This window comes from Falco naumanni, chromosome 19 (genome assembly GCF_017639655.2).
Source record: "Falco naumanni isolate bFalNau1 chromosome 19, bFalNau1.pat, whole genome shotgun sequence".
NCBI classification, from domain to species: Eukaryota; Metazoa; Chordata; class Aves; order Falconiformes; family Falconidae; genus Falco; species Falco naumanni.
Window position 1 is genome coordinate 347,706 of NC_054072.1, and position 14,192 is coordinate 361,897.

At 64.4% G+C, this 14,192-nt stretch overlaps 2 protein-coding genes and 1 long non-coding RNA gene across 5 annotated transcripts; 2 read left to right on the plus strand and 1 right to left on the minus strand.

Annotated features, from left to right (window-relative positions):
- The first annotated feature begins 586 nt into the window (after positions 1-586).
- Positions 587-7,297, plus strand: POLD2 (DNA polymerase delta 2, accessory subunit). Its single transcript, XM_040618213.1, has 11 exons — positions 587-694; positions 1,517-1,792; positions 3,934-4,055; positions 4,934-5,057; positions 5,135-5,249; positions 5,483-5,681; positions 5,819-5,899; positions 6,281-6,438; positions 6,558-6,685; positions 6,777-6,878; positions 6,986-7,297. The coding sequence occupies exons 2-11, from the start codon at positions 1,573-1,575 to the stop codon at positions 7,141-7,143; spliced, it is 1,407 nt and encodes a 468-aa protein (XP_040474147.1). The 5' UTR covers positions 587-694; positions 1,517-1,572; the 3' UTR covers positions 7,144-7,297.
- LOC121099375 lies at positions 1,801-2,773 on the plus strand. Its single transcript, XR_005831457.1, has 2 exons — positions 1,801-2,354; positions 2,462-2,773. It is a non-coding gene; the product is annotated as an uncharacterized LOC121099375 (long non-coding RNA).
- Positions 7,282-14,145, minus strand: AEBP1 (AE binding protein 1). 3 transcript variants are annotated; one of them, XM_040618200.1, is made up of 21 exons: positions 13,911-14,145; positions 13,366-13,758; positions 13,036-13,107; positions 12,595-12,666; positions 12,371-12,457; positions 11,952-12,050; positions 11,676-11,765; positions 11,184-11,261; positions 11,035-11,109; positions 10,839-10,948; positions 10,618-10,757; positions 10,447-10,531; positions 10,209-10,353; positions 10,026-10,114; positions 9,800-9,923; positions 9,508-9,704; positions 9,244-9,423; positions 8,823-9,165; positions 8,574-8,713; positions 8,398-8,497; positions 7,282-8,309 (listed from the first exon to the last, which is right to left on the minus strand). In XM_040618200.1, the coding sequence occupies exons 1-21, from the start codon at positions 14,143-14,145 to the stop codon at positions 7,759-7,761; spliced, it is 3,405 nt and encodes a 1,134-aa protein (XP_040474134.1). In that variant the 3' UTR covers positions 7,282-7,758. The 3 variants fall into 3 exon arrangements, with proteins under 3 accessions (XP_040474134.1, XP_040474133.1, XP_040474135.1); XM_040618199.1 differs by having other exon boundaries at positions 11,952-12,074; XM_040618201.1 differs by lacking the exon at positions 13,036-13,107 and having other exon boundaries at positions 11,952-12,074.
- Positions 14,146-14,192: the final 47 nt, after the last annotated feature.

The following is a 14,192-nucleotide window of genomic DNA, read 5'->3' on the forward strand; positions in this document are numbered from 1 at the left end:
CTGGCTGTCACTGTCACCGTCACGGTCCCCTGTGCTGGCCTCTGCCCACCCTGTGCGCTCGCATGTCCCTGCATGAGGGGGGCAACCGGCCCCTTGGGGGCAGTGGGTGACCAGGAGGTCCAGCTCTGCCGCCCATGGGGATTCAAGGACAGGGTGACACAGCCCCCAGCCCCAGCTCCCCCAGAGACCCTGTCCCCACCGTCCCCATCTGCCTGGTCCCATACAACCCCAGCCCCGTGATCCCCACATGCGCCATGTGGACCCCAGCCCCAAGATCCCCACAGGTCATCCCTGCACACACCCTGTCCCTGGGTTCCCCAGGATCCTTGCGTGTCCCCAGCAGACCCCTGTCCCTGAGGTCCCCACATGCCCGGCCCCCTCCCCAAGACCCTGGGCCCACCCCTGAGGTCCTGTGTGCCCCAGAGGGACCCCAACCCCTGGTGCCCCCCCTCCTCCCCGGGCTCTGTAGGGTCCCGGTGGGCCACCGTTCCCCGCCCCCCTCCCCAATTTCCACAGGAACGGCCTCGAGTCGGCGCCGCCGCCAGCGGTTTCCCAGGCGACCCGCTCCGTGACGTCACTTCCGACCTGCGGCCACGCGACTTCCGGCAGTGGCGGCGTTCGCGCCTTTCCCCCCCCCATGGCGGGCCCGCGGTGCCGGCCTGGCGGCGTCCCCCGACCTGTGACCCCTGACCCCGTACGTGACCTGCGGCCGGGGGGGGTCCGGGGGGGCGCTGAGACCGGGGGCGCTGGGTCTGCCCCGCCCGGGGGGCGCGGGGGGGACTCTCCAGGCGGCGGGGCCGGGGGGGGCTGTCGCCTCCTGGGTGTCCCTGGCGGGGGGGGTCTGAGGGGGCCCTGGCGCGGGGCGGCCCCTTCGGCCTCCCCGGGAGTCATGGGGGGACCCTATAGGGCCCTGTTGGCTGCAGGGGGGTGGGGGGGGTCTGGAGCCGGGGTGTTTTTGGGGGGGGTGCTGTCCTCGAGGGGGTGCTGGTGACAGGAGGTGTTTTGGGGCCGGGTCGCTGCGTCCAGGAGGGGTCTTTGTGCCGGGGGTGTGTTTAGGGGGCGTCCTGGGATGGGCCCTGCTGCCAGGGTGTTCGGGGGCTGCGCAAGCCTCTCGGTGCCAGGGGGTGTTTGGGGGGGACATCCTGGGGTGGTCCCCCCGGTGGCCAGGGTGTGTTCGGGGGGGGCTTTAGGTGTCCTGTTGATGGGGGGTGATTTGAGGGGATCCCTAGGGCTTTGTGACACTGGGATGAGTTTGGGGGTGCCCTGGTATTGGGGGGGGGGGGGGGAAAGAAAGAAGGGGGTGCTGAGGGGGTGCAGTGTCTGGGGGGTGTGGGCCTAGACCTCGTCTGTGTCTTGAGGAGGGGGGTGATCAGTTTGGGGGTGTGGGGGCTGCTTCTAGGGAGGGATTTCTGGTGTCCCGGGGTGTCAGTGATGGCATGGGGATGCCGAGCCTGGGGCCTTGCCACGTGCTGACCTCAGTTTTCTGGGATCCTTAATTTGCCCATTTGCTTTCCAGACCCACCATTAAACCCCTCCCGTGCCCATCCCTGCTGCCCCAACCTGGCACCCACCATGTTTTCGGAACAGGCGGCCCCCACAGCACAGGGATTACTGGCCCCCCCCTCCACCGAGGCCTCCACCTTTGCCAGGGTGCCAGTCTCAGCGTACACCGACTGCTCCCAGCCCTTCCGTCTGGGCGAGCGCAGCTTCAGCCACCAGTATGCTCACATCTATGCCGTGCGCCTCATCAAGATGCGGCCCATCCTGGAGGAGCGGGCACGACAGAAGTGGGGTGAGTTGGTTTGGGGAGTAGCCCCCCCACCTTGGGAAAAGAGGACAAAGCTGTGTGGCCGATGTGGCACCTGCTGGAAGCTTCTTGGTGATTTTTCAGCAGTTCCTAAGCTCATGCACGCATTAGGTGTCTAATAACCAACCCATGGCTGTTTTTTTGGGGATGGTTTGTCTGCTAGACAGTGTCTCAACATTTCTAAAAGCACCTTTAGACATCAGCTGTGCAAGGAAAACACTTTTTTTGCTCATCAGGCCAGGACGAAGCTTCCACACCGCTATCATGAGCAAGCGTTATGCGTGAGGTTTCTGGAGGTGGGGGGCTGGCAAGCACCCTGGCCAGGAAGTGGGGTGCAGAGGTTGGTAGAAGCGTCACTTGCGCCGGGGGGGCTGTTTCCTTGCCTGGCGGGGCTGCGTTGGTGGTTAGCGGCTGGGATCCTCATGCTAGAGTTTCCATCTGAAAGTGTAACGGCAGCACTGGATGAAGCAACTGCCTTGCCGCTGCCAGAGCACCATGGCTGAGCTTTCTGGCAGGCCTCGGTGCAGCGCATGGCTCCCCGAGCGTGGTAAAAGTCTGTTATTGAATTTCATTCTCTCAGGCCAGCCAAGCTTTCGGCTTTGCCCTTCTATGGAGGTTTTCGCGCCAGCCGCTTGTTTTTCTTTCTCTCCCCAGCCCTGTGGGCTGCTCAGAGCTGAGAGGAAGGAAAGCCTGCGCCAGGCTGTGCTGGTTCCGCAGTGGATGTCGTTCCTTGGCTGGCCTCCCTGCACTGTAACCCTGGATTTTGCTGATGGTGACGGGAACCAGAGGTTTTGTAAAGCTCCATTTCCCAGAGTCATGTGATGGGATGAGATTTCTGGGGTTTGTCTCACAGGGAGAAGTGCCTGCAGGCAAAATCTGGAGAGCGCAGCCCTCCACCCCCTAAACACACACACTTGGGGGGTTAGAGCCAAGAATAAGAAACTAAAACTGGATTGTTTTTTCTGACTCTTGAGTGTTTGCATTCCTGGGATTGATAAACCCGTGTTTCCAGCTCCACTGAGGCCAGAGTGCCTGTGATCACAGCAGGGTGCCTTCCACCAGACAGGAGTCACATTCAGCAGCATGTGATTAGCAAAGGGAGATTTTGAGGGGGAAAATATCACCTCACTGCCTGCAGCCCGAAGGGATGACCTGATGGAGGAGGTGGCGCAGCAATGGGCTTTGGCAGTGTTGTTCTGGGAGAGGAGCCCGGCAGTTCTTGCAGCGCCAGTGCAGCCCAGCAGCCAGTCCTCCTCCCTCCAAGGCTTGAGGCTCAGGATGGATGGGCTTCTTCATGGGCTGATTTAAAGGGAGAAATAAAGGCCCTACAGACATGTAAAGGATGGGGCTGAAGTGTTGCTAGGCCCTTGTGGGTGAGATGAGTAGTCTTGGGCTTAGCCTGAGGTGAGGGAGATGCATTTTTTGCTGTCTGCAAATGCTCCCCAGCCACAAGGGTGATAAAGTGCTGGGGCTGCAATGCTCTTTGCACCTCCTGAGGCATGTAACTGTTTCCCCCAGCCTGTATCTTCCTGTGGATCCCTGGCTACAGCCCAGGGATCTGTTTGTGCCTTACCAACAAAGGAAACCCTGCAGCAGCTTGTCTTTCTGCTGGGATCTTCTCACATGCCTGGTTGCAATGGGGGTCCCGGGCGCAGGATCTTGGGAACGGTGAATGATCTCTCCTGCCTGTCAGCTCTGAGTGGGATGTTTGGATTGTCTCCGGGCTGGGGAGCAGGAACACCAGCCCCTCAAGCCCAAGGGCAGGACAATCCCAGACCTGTGCACCCTCCCTTCCCAGGCAGAGCTGGACCTGTGGCCCAGCAGGATGCTGGCCTGGCTGGTAGCTGTGAGTCTCCTGGACCCCAGCATGACCCAGCATTCCCCCATCTTGATGCAGAGGAAATGCCTGCAGGCAGTGCTGGCGCTCTGGTTCTGCTCTGTTGGCCCCATCTGGCCTACACATGTGGATTTGGCTCTGCCTCGAGGAAAAGCAAGAGGCTTCGCAACATTCCCCCTCTGCCTCTTGCTGGCCTCAATGTTCAGGCCATTTCAGCTGGTCCCAGCCAGCCGTGAGCCTTGCCTGCCCTCGCAGCTGTCCCCAAGCTGAGCCCCGTTTCTCTCTGCAGGGAATGGCATAGTGCTGAGGAAGCTCTGCGAGCTGCAGGCAGGCGAGAAGTGCTGTGTGGTGGGGACGCTCTTCAAGGCGATGCAGCTGCAGCCCTCCATCCTGCAGGAGATCAGCGAGGAGGTAATGGTGGGAGCGTGCCCTCCCATGGGGTGCCCCTCCTCCTCCGCACAGCTCTGGGGGATGTGACAACACTTATCAGGGCCTTGGCCAGCTTCCCATTGCTTCCCTTGTGCTCGCTGTGGCTGAGCAAGTGGGAACTGCCAGGGCTTCGCCCTGGGGAGCTGGTGTATAATCTCTGTGCCTACCTCGTCCTTAGACGCCACCACTCTTTGTGTCAGCCTGCATCTTGTGTATGCCTGCTTGGTGTTGCTTTTCCTGCCCTTGGAGGGTTTGGATCCAGCGGGGTTAGCAGAGTAAACCCCCTTTCCCTACTGCAGGGGAGGAGGATGAGGGGGGCATCTAGGGAAGCTCTGCCATCCCTGTGCGGTGCCAGAGGCCCATCTGCTCCCAGCCGGCTCATGGGGAGCGTGTTGGGAAGTTTGGAGCCTGCCTATCGCGGCATGGGGTTAGCACTGCCAGGCAGGGTTCAAAGAAAGTGGAGCGCTTGCTTGGGCGGTGATTGCAAACATGTTTCCCGAGGCGAGCCAAAGCGCTGTCTCCCGCCGCCTGGCTGAGCCGCTTCCTCCTTGGCCGGGAAGCAGCACGCATGTTTGCTTCGCCAGGGCGCTGTGGGGAAGTGTTAAACAAAACCAGCTCATCTGGGTGGCGTGCAGCTGGCGAGCAGTGCCGAGAGCTGCTGGAGCCTCCAAAGCGCCGCCTTCAAAGCGGCAGTGGGGGCGTTGGCCTGGCCAGCAGTGGGGGGCCGCGCCAGCAGCTCCGGTGAGTCACTCGCCCACCCTCTGGTTTCCACGAGCAGGGTTTGGCTGGGGTTGGGAAGGGCCCTTTAGAGCAGCTTGTCCTCGCTGAGGCCATCACAGCATGCCCTGTCCCACCTGCAGCACAACCTGGTACCTCCACCAGCCCTGCCCAAGTACATCCATCCCACTGACGAGCTCATCCTCGAGGATGAGCTGCAGCGGATCAAGCTGGAAGGAGCCGTCGAGGTGCAGAGGCTGGTGACAGGTAGGGGATGATGGCTCCTTGGTGGGAGCCCCGTCACGGGGCAGGCCCAGGGACTGACCACCCACTCTCTGCCATAGGGACCATCTTTGCTGTGTATGGCTCCGAGCAGGACGACGGCAAGTTCCTAGTGGAGGATCACTGCTTCGCCGACCTGCCCCAGCCACTGCACTGGAAAGGCCCCAGCTCAGACCGGTGAGTCTCCTGCCATGACAGGAGCGGGGCTGGCACCGTGTCCCCCGCCGTATCCCCGCGCCCTGGGAACTGTGTGCCCCACGTGCCCATCGAAGTAGGTGTCTGGTGCCAGGAGAGGGCGTGAATAGGGGCTCATTCCCCCCACCCCTGGCTCCCTGAAGCCCCTTGGTGTGGACAGCCCTGATGTCGCGTGGGCAGGGAGCACGGCATGCTGCCCGAGCCTCTCCGTCTAGGTTTGTCCTGCTGGTGTCGGGGCTGGGGCTGGGCAGCGGGAGCGGCGAGTCCCTGCTGAGCACGCAGCTGCTGGTGGACGTGGTGACGGGGCAGCTGGGCGCCGAGGGTGAGCAGAGCTGTGCCGCGCAGATCTCCCGCGTCATCCTGGCAGGGAACCTGCTGAGCCAAAACACGCAGAGCCGGGACACCATCAACAAGGTACGGCGGGGAAGGGGTCTTCAACCTCAGCAATGCTCTCTGGGGCCTAGGCTGGCACCAGGGGTCCCGCTGAGGTGGAGAGGGAGGGACTGGGGGGAGCACAGCGTTGTTCCCTCACTGTCTCCCTGCTGACCCAGGCGAAGTACTTGACCAAGAAGACCCAGGCAGCAAGTGTGGAGGCTGTGAAGATGCTGGATGAGATCCTGCTGCAGCTTTGCGTGAGTGCTTGGAGCAGGATAGGGTTGGCTGGGGCAGTGAGTACCCGCTGGGAGAGGGAGCCTGGCTCCCGAGCCACAGAAGCAACACTGCCAGCAACCCAGGGTGCGGGGCAGTAAATACCCCAGCCCCAGCTTCCCTTCGAGCACCACACATGGTGCCGTGCGGGAGCGCGGTGGGAAGGGGAGGCAGCACACAGCTCAGCTTCACATCCCTCTCCCAGCATCTGGTCTCTGTGGTGAAGCCAAGTGGGGCTTCCTATGGGGAAGTGGCAGGAGCCAAACCAGGCAGAGCTGGCAGCAGGTTCCAGCCAGGGCTTTGCTTTGAGCCCCTTTGAAGGAGGGTCGTTTGGTCATCCCCGTTAATCCCCGCTCTGCCTGCAGACCTCTGTGCCTGTGGATGTGATGCCCGGCGAGTTTGACCCCACCAACTATACGCTGCCCCAGCAGCCACTGCATCACTGCATGCTGCCCCTCGCCAGCGCCTACTCCACGCTCCGGCTGGTCACCAACCCCTACCAGGCTGATGTGGACGGTGTCAGGTAGAAAAGCCTGGTGCGCCACCAGCTCTGTGACAGCTGCTGGTGGCGTGGGACCACAGGGCAAGTCACGGCTAGGACAGCCATCTGAATCTCCCCTTCCTTCCCCCAAAATATTACAGGTTTTTGGGGACATCAGGACAAAATGTCAGCGACATCTTCAAATACAGCAGCATGGATGACTACCTAGAGATCCTGGAGTGGACGCTGCGGGCGGGACACATCAGCCCCACAGCCCCAGACACCCTGGGTAAGGCAAGGGCTGGGTGGCTGCCGAGGCTGGGGAGAGGTTTGCCCTCGGAAGGGGTGCAGGTTCCCCTCCTAATTTCCATCCCTCCCAGGCTGCTACCCCTTCTACAAATCAGACCCTTTCATCCTCACTGAGTGCCCTCACGTCTACTTCTGTGGCAACGCTCCCCACTTCCAGTCCAAGCTGCTCAAAGGTGAGTCCCACGGCCTGCAGCACCCCCCCATCCTCGCTTGGGCCTGGGACCCCACACCGGGGTGCTGACCCGGGGCTTATCTCCCTGACACCCGCCTGTCTTTGCAGGGGAGGATGGGCAGCAGGTCCTGCTGGTGACAGTGCCTGCCTTCAGCACCACGCAGACCGCCTGCCTCGTCAACCTGTGCAACCTCAGCTGCCAGCCCATCAGCTTCTCCGGCTTCGGGGCCGAGGACGATGATGGGGACATGGAGGTTGGGCACTGACTGAGCAGGCAGGGCATGGACTCGGTAAACCTCTGGCCCTTCAGAGGGTCCTGGCGCCCACCGCCTTTGTGTTGTTCCCATCTGTCCTGGGAGGGCTGGCCTGTGGCTGCTGGGGGCACAGGAGAGAAGAGAAGCTCGTACCAATATAACTCGATTTATTTGTGTAACAGAAAATTGTGTGGAGGGGACAAGGGGCTGTGCCTGCCTCCGTGCGGGCCCTGCCCTGGAGAACGGAACCACCCCTGCCGACCCTGCTGCGCTGGGAGGTGGGGACGGGGCGAGGGCTGGGGCTGGCCTCACCCTCTCCCTTGCCAGGCAAGGGCTGGCACTGCCCAGCCCCGAGGGACAGGGCAGCGTGTCCTTTCCTGCCTGGCTCTGGAGCCCAGCAAGAGAGACGCTCCGCAGCTGCCCAGCGGTCGGGGCAAGCATCGGGGTGGCGTGCCCTGCAGCCCTAGGAAGCAGCGTGAGTGGAGGAGCTGGAGCCCACCCAGAGCAGGCTGCCCGGGGCTCGAGGAAGACTTTAGAAGCAGATGCCAGAGCCTGTGGCAGGTGAAACCAAACGGGCTGTGAGCATCCAGCCTTGGCTTCAGGCAGGAGCAAGAGGATGAGCACCTCCTAGTCACCAAAGTTCACGGTGTAGGTCTCGGCCGTGGTGAAGGGCTGCGCCGTCCCTGTGCCCAGCTCCCAGGCCTCTGTCTCTGTCACCAGCTCGGTGACCACCTCTGTTTCGGTTTCCATCTCCCAGGTGCCAGCTGTGGGTGGCTCCTGGCTCCAGGGCGTGTAGGCAGTGCTGCTGAAGGGGAAGGGCAGGGTCGTGGTGGGTGGTGGAGCCGTGGGACCGCTGGCAGCTGTGGTGGCATTGAGGCGCCGCAGCCTCATCTGCTGCCGGAGCCTCATGCGGTGCCGGAGGCGCATACGCAGGCGCATGCGTTCACGGGGCGTCATGGGGCGGCCAGGTACGATGCGGCGGATGGGCCGGTTGCCATTCATGGCCATGATCTCCCGGATGCGTTTCCAGTTGGAACGGGACAGGACAAAGTTGCACTGGGTAGCTCCGATGTCGTAGAAGACGCTGCAGGTCTTGACACTGGGGTTGTAGCCCTCGGCCCGAGCCACAACGCGATACTCACCCGGGTTCAGGATGCGCCAGTAGTCCCCGCCGCTGGCTGCGGACAGCAAGGGGAGGCAGTGGGGTGTGGTGGAGGCAGCACGGCGCTGCCAGCACCCTGCCCAGCACGCTGCCTGGCACCCTACCTGTCTTGATGTTGTGGTTGATGCCCCCCACGACGATGGTGGCATTGGCGATGGGTTCTCCCTGCTGGTCCGTCACCAAGCCCTTGATGCCCCGATGGACCTACACGAGGAAGGGTGACGGGAGGAGCTGAGTGGGGCAGCTGCCGCTTCCCTGCCCCGCTCGTCCCAGCACACACCTGCTCCATAAAGGTGAGCAGCGACTCCTTGTTGTTCTCCCATTCCTGCTGCAGCTCACTCTCGTGGGGGAACTTGTCGCAGCCCAGGTAGATGGAGAGCTCCAGGCAGTTGGTGTGTAGGTAGCTGAAGTCATTCATGCCTGCAGGAAAAACAACTTAAGTGCCCACCCAGCTGGTTGCTCACACCTTCATGTGGCAGGAGCATGGGGCAGGCAAGCCGGCGCTGTACAGCGTGCTCCCTCCACTTACTGCCAGCCCGGGGGTGCCACTTGGCACCCTGCACAATGCCCATGGCATTGGTCATGTCCTGTGTATGGCAGCCCCCGCGGAAGGTCTCGGTCATGGTGAGGTGGGCCGAGGCATAGGAGATGGCGAGCCAGCGGAAGATGGCATGGTCAGGTGTCTCCTGCAGCTCGGGGTTGTCATCCTCATAGTCATCCGGAGAGCGAGGGGCGGCCGCTGGTGTCTCGCTGAGGGGCCGGGCCGTGTCGAAGGGGTAGGACACCAGCTTCTCCCCGCCCTGCAGGTTGGCTCCCAGCACGAAGGGGTTCTTGTCCATCCATGCCATGACAGCCCGTGTCTCCACAGCCACCTGCCAATGCGGGCACAGCAGAGTGAGACACCACCTCCCCAGCACCGCCTCAGCACCGTGCCCTGTGCCGTGGCTCACCGTGGCATCCTCGGCCAGGTAGTGCTCTGGGATGGGGATGTGATGGCTGGGGAACTTGTGGGGCACCAGCTTCCTCTCCTCGGCCGCCCACAGTGCTGAAGCCAAGTCGGGGAAGTTCTCAAAGAGATCGTAGCCCTCCTCCGTCCAGTGGCCCAGCGCCCAGTTGCCCAGCTCAGAGCCCTGTGGGCAGCCCGGGCAGCGGTGAGCCGGGGGGCTGCATCCCCCCATGCCGCTGTCCCATCCCCTGTCCCACCATCCCCTTACCGCCTCGTGGGCCAGCTCATAGCCGTCGGGGTTGAGGGAAGGCACGAGGTGGATGCGGGTTTCGGTCACCAAGCTCCGCACGCGGGGGTTGCCGTCATGGTACTCCTTGCACAGGAACTGCATCAGCAGGAGCAGCAGCTCCCGGCCCAGCACCTCGTTCCCGTGCAGCCCCGCCGTGTACCTGAACTCGGGCTCACCTGTGGGCAGGGCGCGGGCAGGGTCGGCGTGCTGCCCCCGCCCCTGCCTGCACCAGGGGCATGCCGCCTGCTCCCCGCGCACCTCCCATCCTCACCCGTCTCGTGTTCACCCGGGTTGTCGGAGATCTCCATGGCGTAGATCTTCAGCCCCCGTGAGCTCTTGCCGATGTTGTAGATGCGGGTGATGGTGGGACACTCCTCGTTCACCACCTTCATTAGCTGGGGGGGCAGGTGATGGGGGGGGCAGTGCTCAGGGGGCTGAGCCCACCCCCCATGGAGGTGTCCACCCCACGGAGGTGCCTGCCCCACAGAGGTGCTCACCTGCCTCATGTCCTTGTAGGTGTGGTGGCGGAAGTCCAGGTTGTCCGTGGAGGTCACCTCATTCTGTTGGGTGTAGTAGCTGCTGATGGCTGCGGAGGGGACAGGGACATGGTGTGGCAGGTGTAGAGAGATGCCACCGCCCCGCAACCACCCCCCCAGCCACTGCTTTGGGGTGGCTCTTACTGGAGAGGGGGCAGCCCAGGACCTCGAGGCGCAGACAGAGGCTGCCGTTCCACGTCTGGGGGTAGATGCGGATATAACGGGCCACCATCGGGTCGGGGAACTCGGTCAGCACCGGTGTGTCCTTGTCCACGTTGCCGTAAAACATCTGCCGAGGGGGGCGAGATGTAGCCAGGGTGGGAGGAGGGTCCCTACCATCCCCACCCCCCTCAACCAGCCCGTGTTGGTGTCCCGTACGTACCATCTCCTCGTAGCCGTTGGTGTACATCACCCAGTTCTGGCTGTCGTTGCTGAAGCCCACATAGAAGCTGGTGACAAAGTCCTCGCTGCAGAAGGAAGGGGACAGGTTGGGAGGGGGGATCCTGAGCCACTGCCCCACCCCCTGTCCCCGGGTCCGGCCCCAGCCCCATACTGGATCTGGGAGTCGCGGCCCTGGGTGATGACGCCAGTGAACTTGGTGGTGCGGCGGGTGTCCACCTCGATCCAGTGTGCCCGGCTGTCGTCCTCGGCACACCAAGCCCCGTCAAAGAAATCGTCCTCGTTGGTGCCTGCCTGGGGTGGGGGCAGCGAGGCGGAGGTGGGTGGGGGGGGTCCGCTGGCACAGGGGGCGAGCACAAGTTGGGTGACCCTCACCTGCATGTTGAGGCGCCCGCGTTGTGCGCCCAGCCCATGGCGCAGCATGGAGGAGGCCAGGATCTGGTCATCCTCGATGCGGTGGGACTCCAGCCCGATGGGGGGACATCCTGGGGACAGTGGAGGTGGGGGGGAAGGCAGTGGGCATCCCCCGCAGCGGGGTGCCTGCTTCCCCCCTAGGAACGGGGACACTCACTTGTCTTCTCCTCTGGAGGGGCCCATTCATCTTCATCCGGCTCCCACTTCTTCCCCCCTGTTTTTTTGGGTTTTCCTGGAAAAGAGGCGTGGTGAGGGGAGACAGAGCCCAGGGGGCCGGGGGCGGGGGGACAGGTCGCTGGCACCCACCTTTGCGGTCCCGGCCCTTCTCCTCCACCCAAGGGTCTTCTTCCTCCTCCTTGCTGCTGCCACCTTTCTTGGGCTTCCCTGTTGGGGACGTGCCAACTATCCTGGGGACGTGCCAGATGCCCCAGGGAAGTGCCACCCACCCCAGGGACATGTCACCCACCCCCAAGGATGTGCCAACCACCCCAGGGATGTGCCACCCACCCCAGGGACATGTCACCCACCCCCAAGGATGTGCCACCCACCCCAGGGACATGCCAACCGCACTGTGGATGTGACAACCATCCCAGGGACGTGCCACCCACCCGAGGGACATGTCACCCACCCCAGGGACATGCCACTGACCCTAGGGATGTGCCACCCAACTCAGAGACGTGCCAGCCACCCTGTGGATGTGCCACTGACTCTAGGGATGTGCTGCCCACAGCTGGGATGTGCCACCCAGCATGAGGACATGCCACCCACCCCAGCACCCATCCCCTGCCCATCTCTCACAGGGTTTGTGTTTCTCCTTGTCCGTCTCCATCTCGTCCTCTTTGTCTGGGTGTTTCCTGGGCTTCGGCGGGGGGGGTAGCCCGTATGCCCCTGCGGGGTGCAAATGGCGAGGGGGGCTGGGACACCCCTTTAGGGCCAGGGGGGGTGGGGGTGGATGCCACTGGTTGGAGGCCAGCAGGGCACAGGGAGGGAGATCGCTACCCATGGGGCCAGGCAGAGCTCCCCAGGGATGGGGGTCCTGGGATGCCCCAGGCTCCCCCCCAGCTCAGCACTCACGGTCGTCATAGTCAGGTTGCTCAAAGCCCTCCCCGTAGTCCCCTTCGGTCACCAGGACGGGCGGTGGGGGTGGCGGCGGGGGTGGCTCCTCCGGCTTCACTGGGAAGGGTGAAAGGGGCCATGCTGGGGATGGTGGGGGGAGTGGGTGTACCCTGTGGGGTCCCCCATGCTTCTGTGGAATCCCTGTGTCCCTAGGGGTTCTGCATGGCCCCGCAGGACCCCTCTATATCCCCACGGGGTCCCCGTGCCCCCAAGAGATCCCCCCACCCCTGTGGGGTGCCCTGCACCCCTTACGCAGTCCCTGTGCCCACCCCAGCTCCAGGCTGCCCCAAAATGATGCTCCCCAAGGCTGAGGATTGTCCCCCCAACTCCACCCCTAGTGGTGCCAGCCCCCCTTGGTCCCCCATCCCCCCACTTACGTGGCTCCTCGGGCTGGGGCCAGACTCTTTCTGGTTTCTTCCTGCTGGGGGGCTTGCGGGGTTTCTGCTGCCGGCGGATGTACTCGACTGGGGACAGAACAGGGGGTGGCACTGGCTTTGGGGGTGCAAGGTGGTGGTGGGGGGTGACGGATGCACCCTCCGTCCCTCCCAGCAGGCCAGGGGACCCTGGAGGACCCCCTCCCACCCGCACCCCAGCACCGTACAGTCCTCGTAGTCCTCCCGCTCCAGCTGCTCGTTGTAGTCCAGGGTCGGTGGCTCCTGCTCCTCAGGGACCTCTGCAGGGAGGGGGCACGTGGGGAAGGGGCACAGGGGGTCACACTGAGGTGCAGGGGGTGGCCCCGGGGTGCAGGGAGGTGGCCCTGCAGTTCAGGGAGGTGGCATTGGGGTGCAATGGGTCGGCACCTGGAAATAGGGAGGTGGCCCCAAGGTGCAGGGAGGTGACACTGGGACTCAGGGAGGTGGCCTTGGGGTGGAGGGAGGTGGCCCTGGGGTAGAGGAAAGTGGCCCTGGGATGCAGGGAGGTGGCTCTGGGGTGCAGGGAGGTGACATCGGGTTGCGGGGAGGTGGCACCAGGGAGCAGGGAGGTGGTCCTGGGCTGCAGGGAGGTGGCCCCAAGACACAGAGAGGTGGCCCTGGGGACTCACCAGGCTTGGGCGCGGGGTGCCAGTCCTCCCGGCCCAGCTCCCAGGGCTCACTCGGCAGCTCCTCCAGCTCCCCTGGGAACAGGGACAGACTGAGGGGCTGGTGGTGCCCCCCCTGCCCCCCAGCCTGGCCCCTGGCAGCTCCACACAGGAAAGAAAATCCCATCGGGGAGGAAGGCTGGTGGGGGTGTGGGGGGCACCCCAGCGGGACAAAGCCCAGCCAGCCGCCGGGGGCCACCAGGGAGGCAAGCGGGACATGGGGTGACCCCGTGGTGTGCCAAGAACCCCCACCCCAGCCCGGCTGGTGACAAAACGGGGGTCCCCAAGACTCACCTCGGCCACCTCCATCCTCCTCCTCCCCTTCCTCGTAGGGCGAAGGCTGCTCCGGGAACTGGCGCGTACCCGCATCGCCCTTGCCCCGTGGGGGCTGTGGGGTGGGGGGGGGCTCAGCAGGGGTGGTCAGTGGCTCCGGTGGCTTCTTGCTGGAGGGCTTTTTGGTGGCCTTGGGTGGCTTCTCCTTGGGCTTTTTGGAGCCTTTTGGGGGTTTTTCGGAGCCTTTCGGGGGCTTCTCCTTGGACTTCTTGGGGGGTTTGTCCTTGCCCGAGTCCTTGCCCTTCTCCTTCTTGGAGCCCCGGGGTCTCTCCTTGGGCTTCTTGGTGGGTTTGGGGTTTTTTTCCTTCTTCCCCTTCTTGGGTTTCTCGGGCTCCAGCAGCGGCCGCGGGGAGGCTGGGGGGGAGGGGGGCGCCGCCCCACCGCGGGGTGAGGGGCGGCCGGGCCGGGCTGGGGGGGCCCCGCGGGACCCCGTCCCCCCCGCGGGACCCCGGCAGTGCCCGGGGCCGGGGCAGCCCCGACGCGCCGTGCCGGTGCCGCTCGCTCACCGGTGCCGGTGCCGGTGCCGGTGCCGATGCTCAGGTCGGTGCCGAAGGCCGAGTCGGTGCCATCCGCGTCCCCGTCGAGCTGGCCGGGCCCGAGGAAGCCCCTCAGGAACGCCTCGATCTCGGCGTCGGTGAGCGCGGGCGGCGCGGCGGGGCCCGGGGCGGCCCCGGGCGGCAGCAGCGGCAGCAGCGCGGCCGCCAGCAGGAGGCAGGAGCGGGGCGGCCCCGCCAGCCCCATCGCCGCGTCCGCCACACCGGCCCCGGCCCCGGCCCCGAACAGCCGGG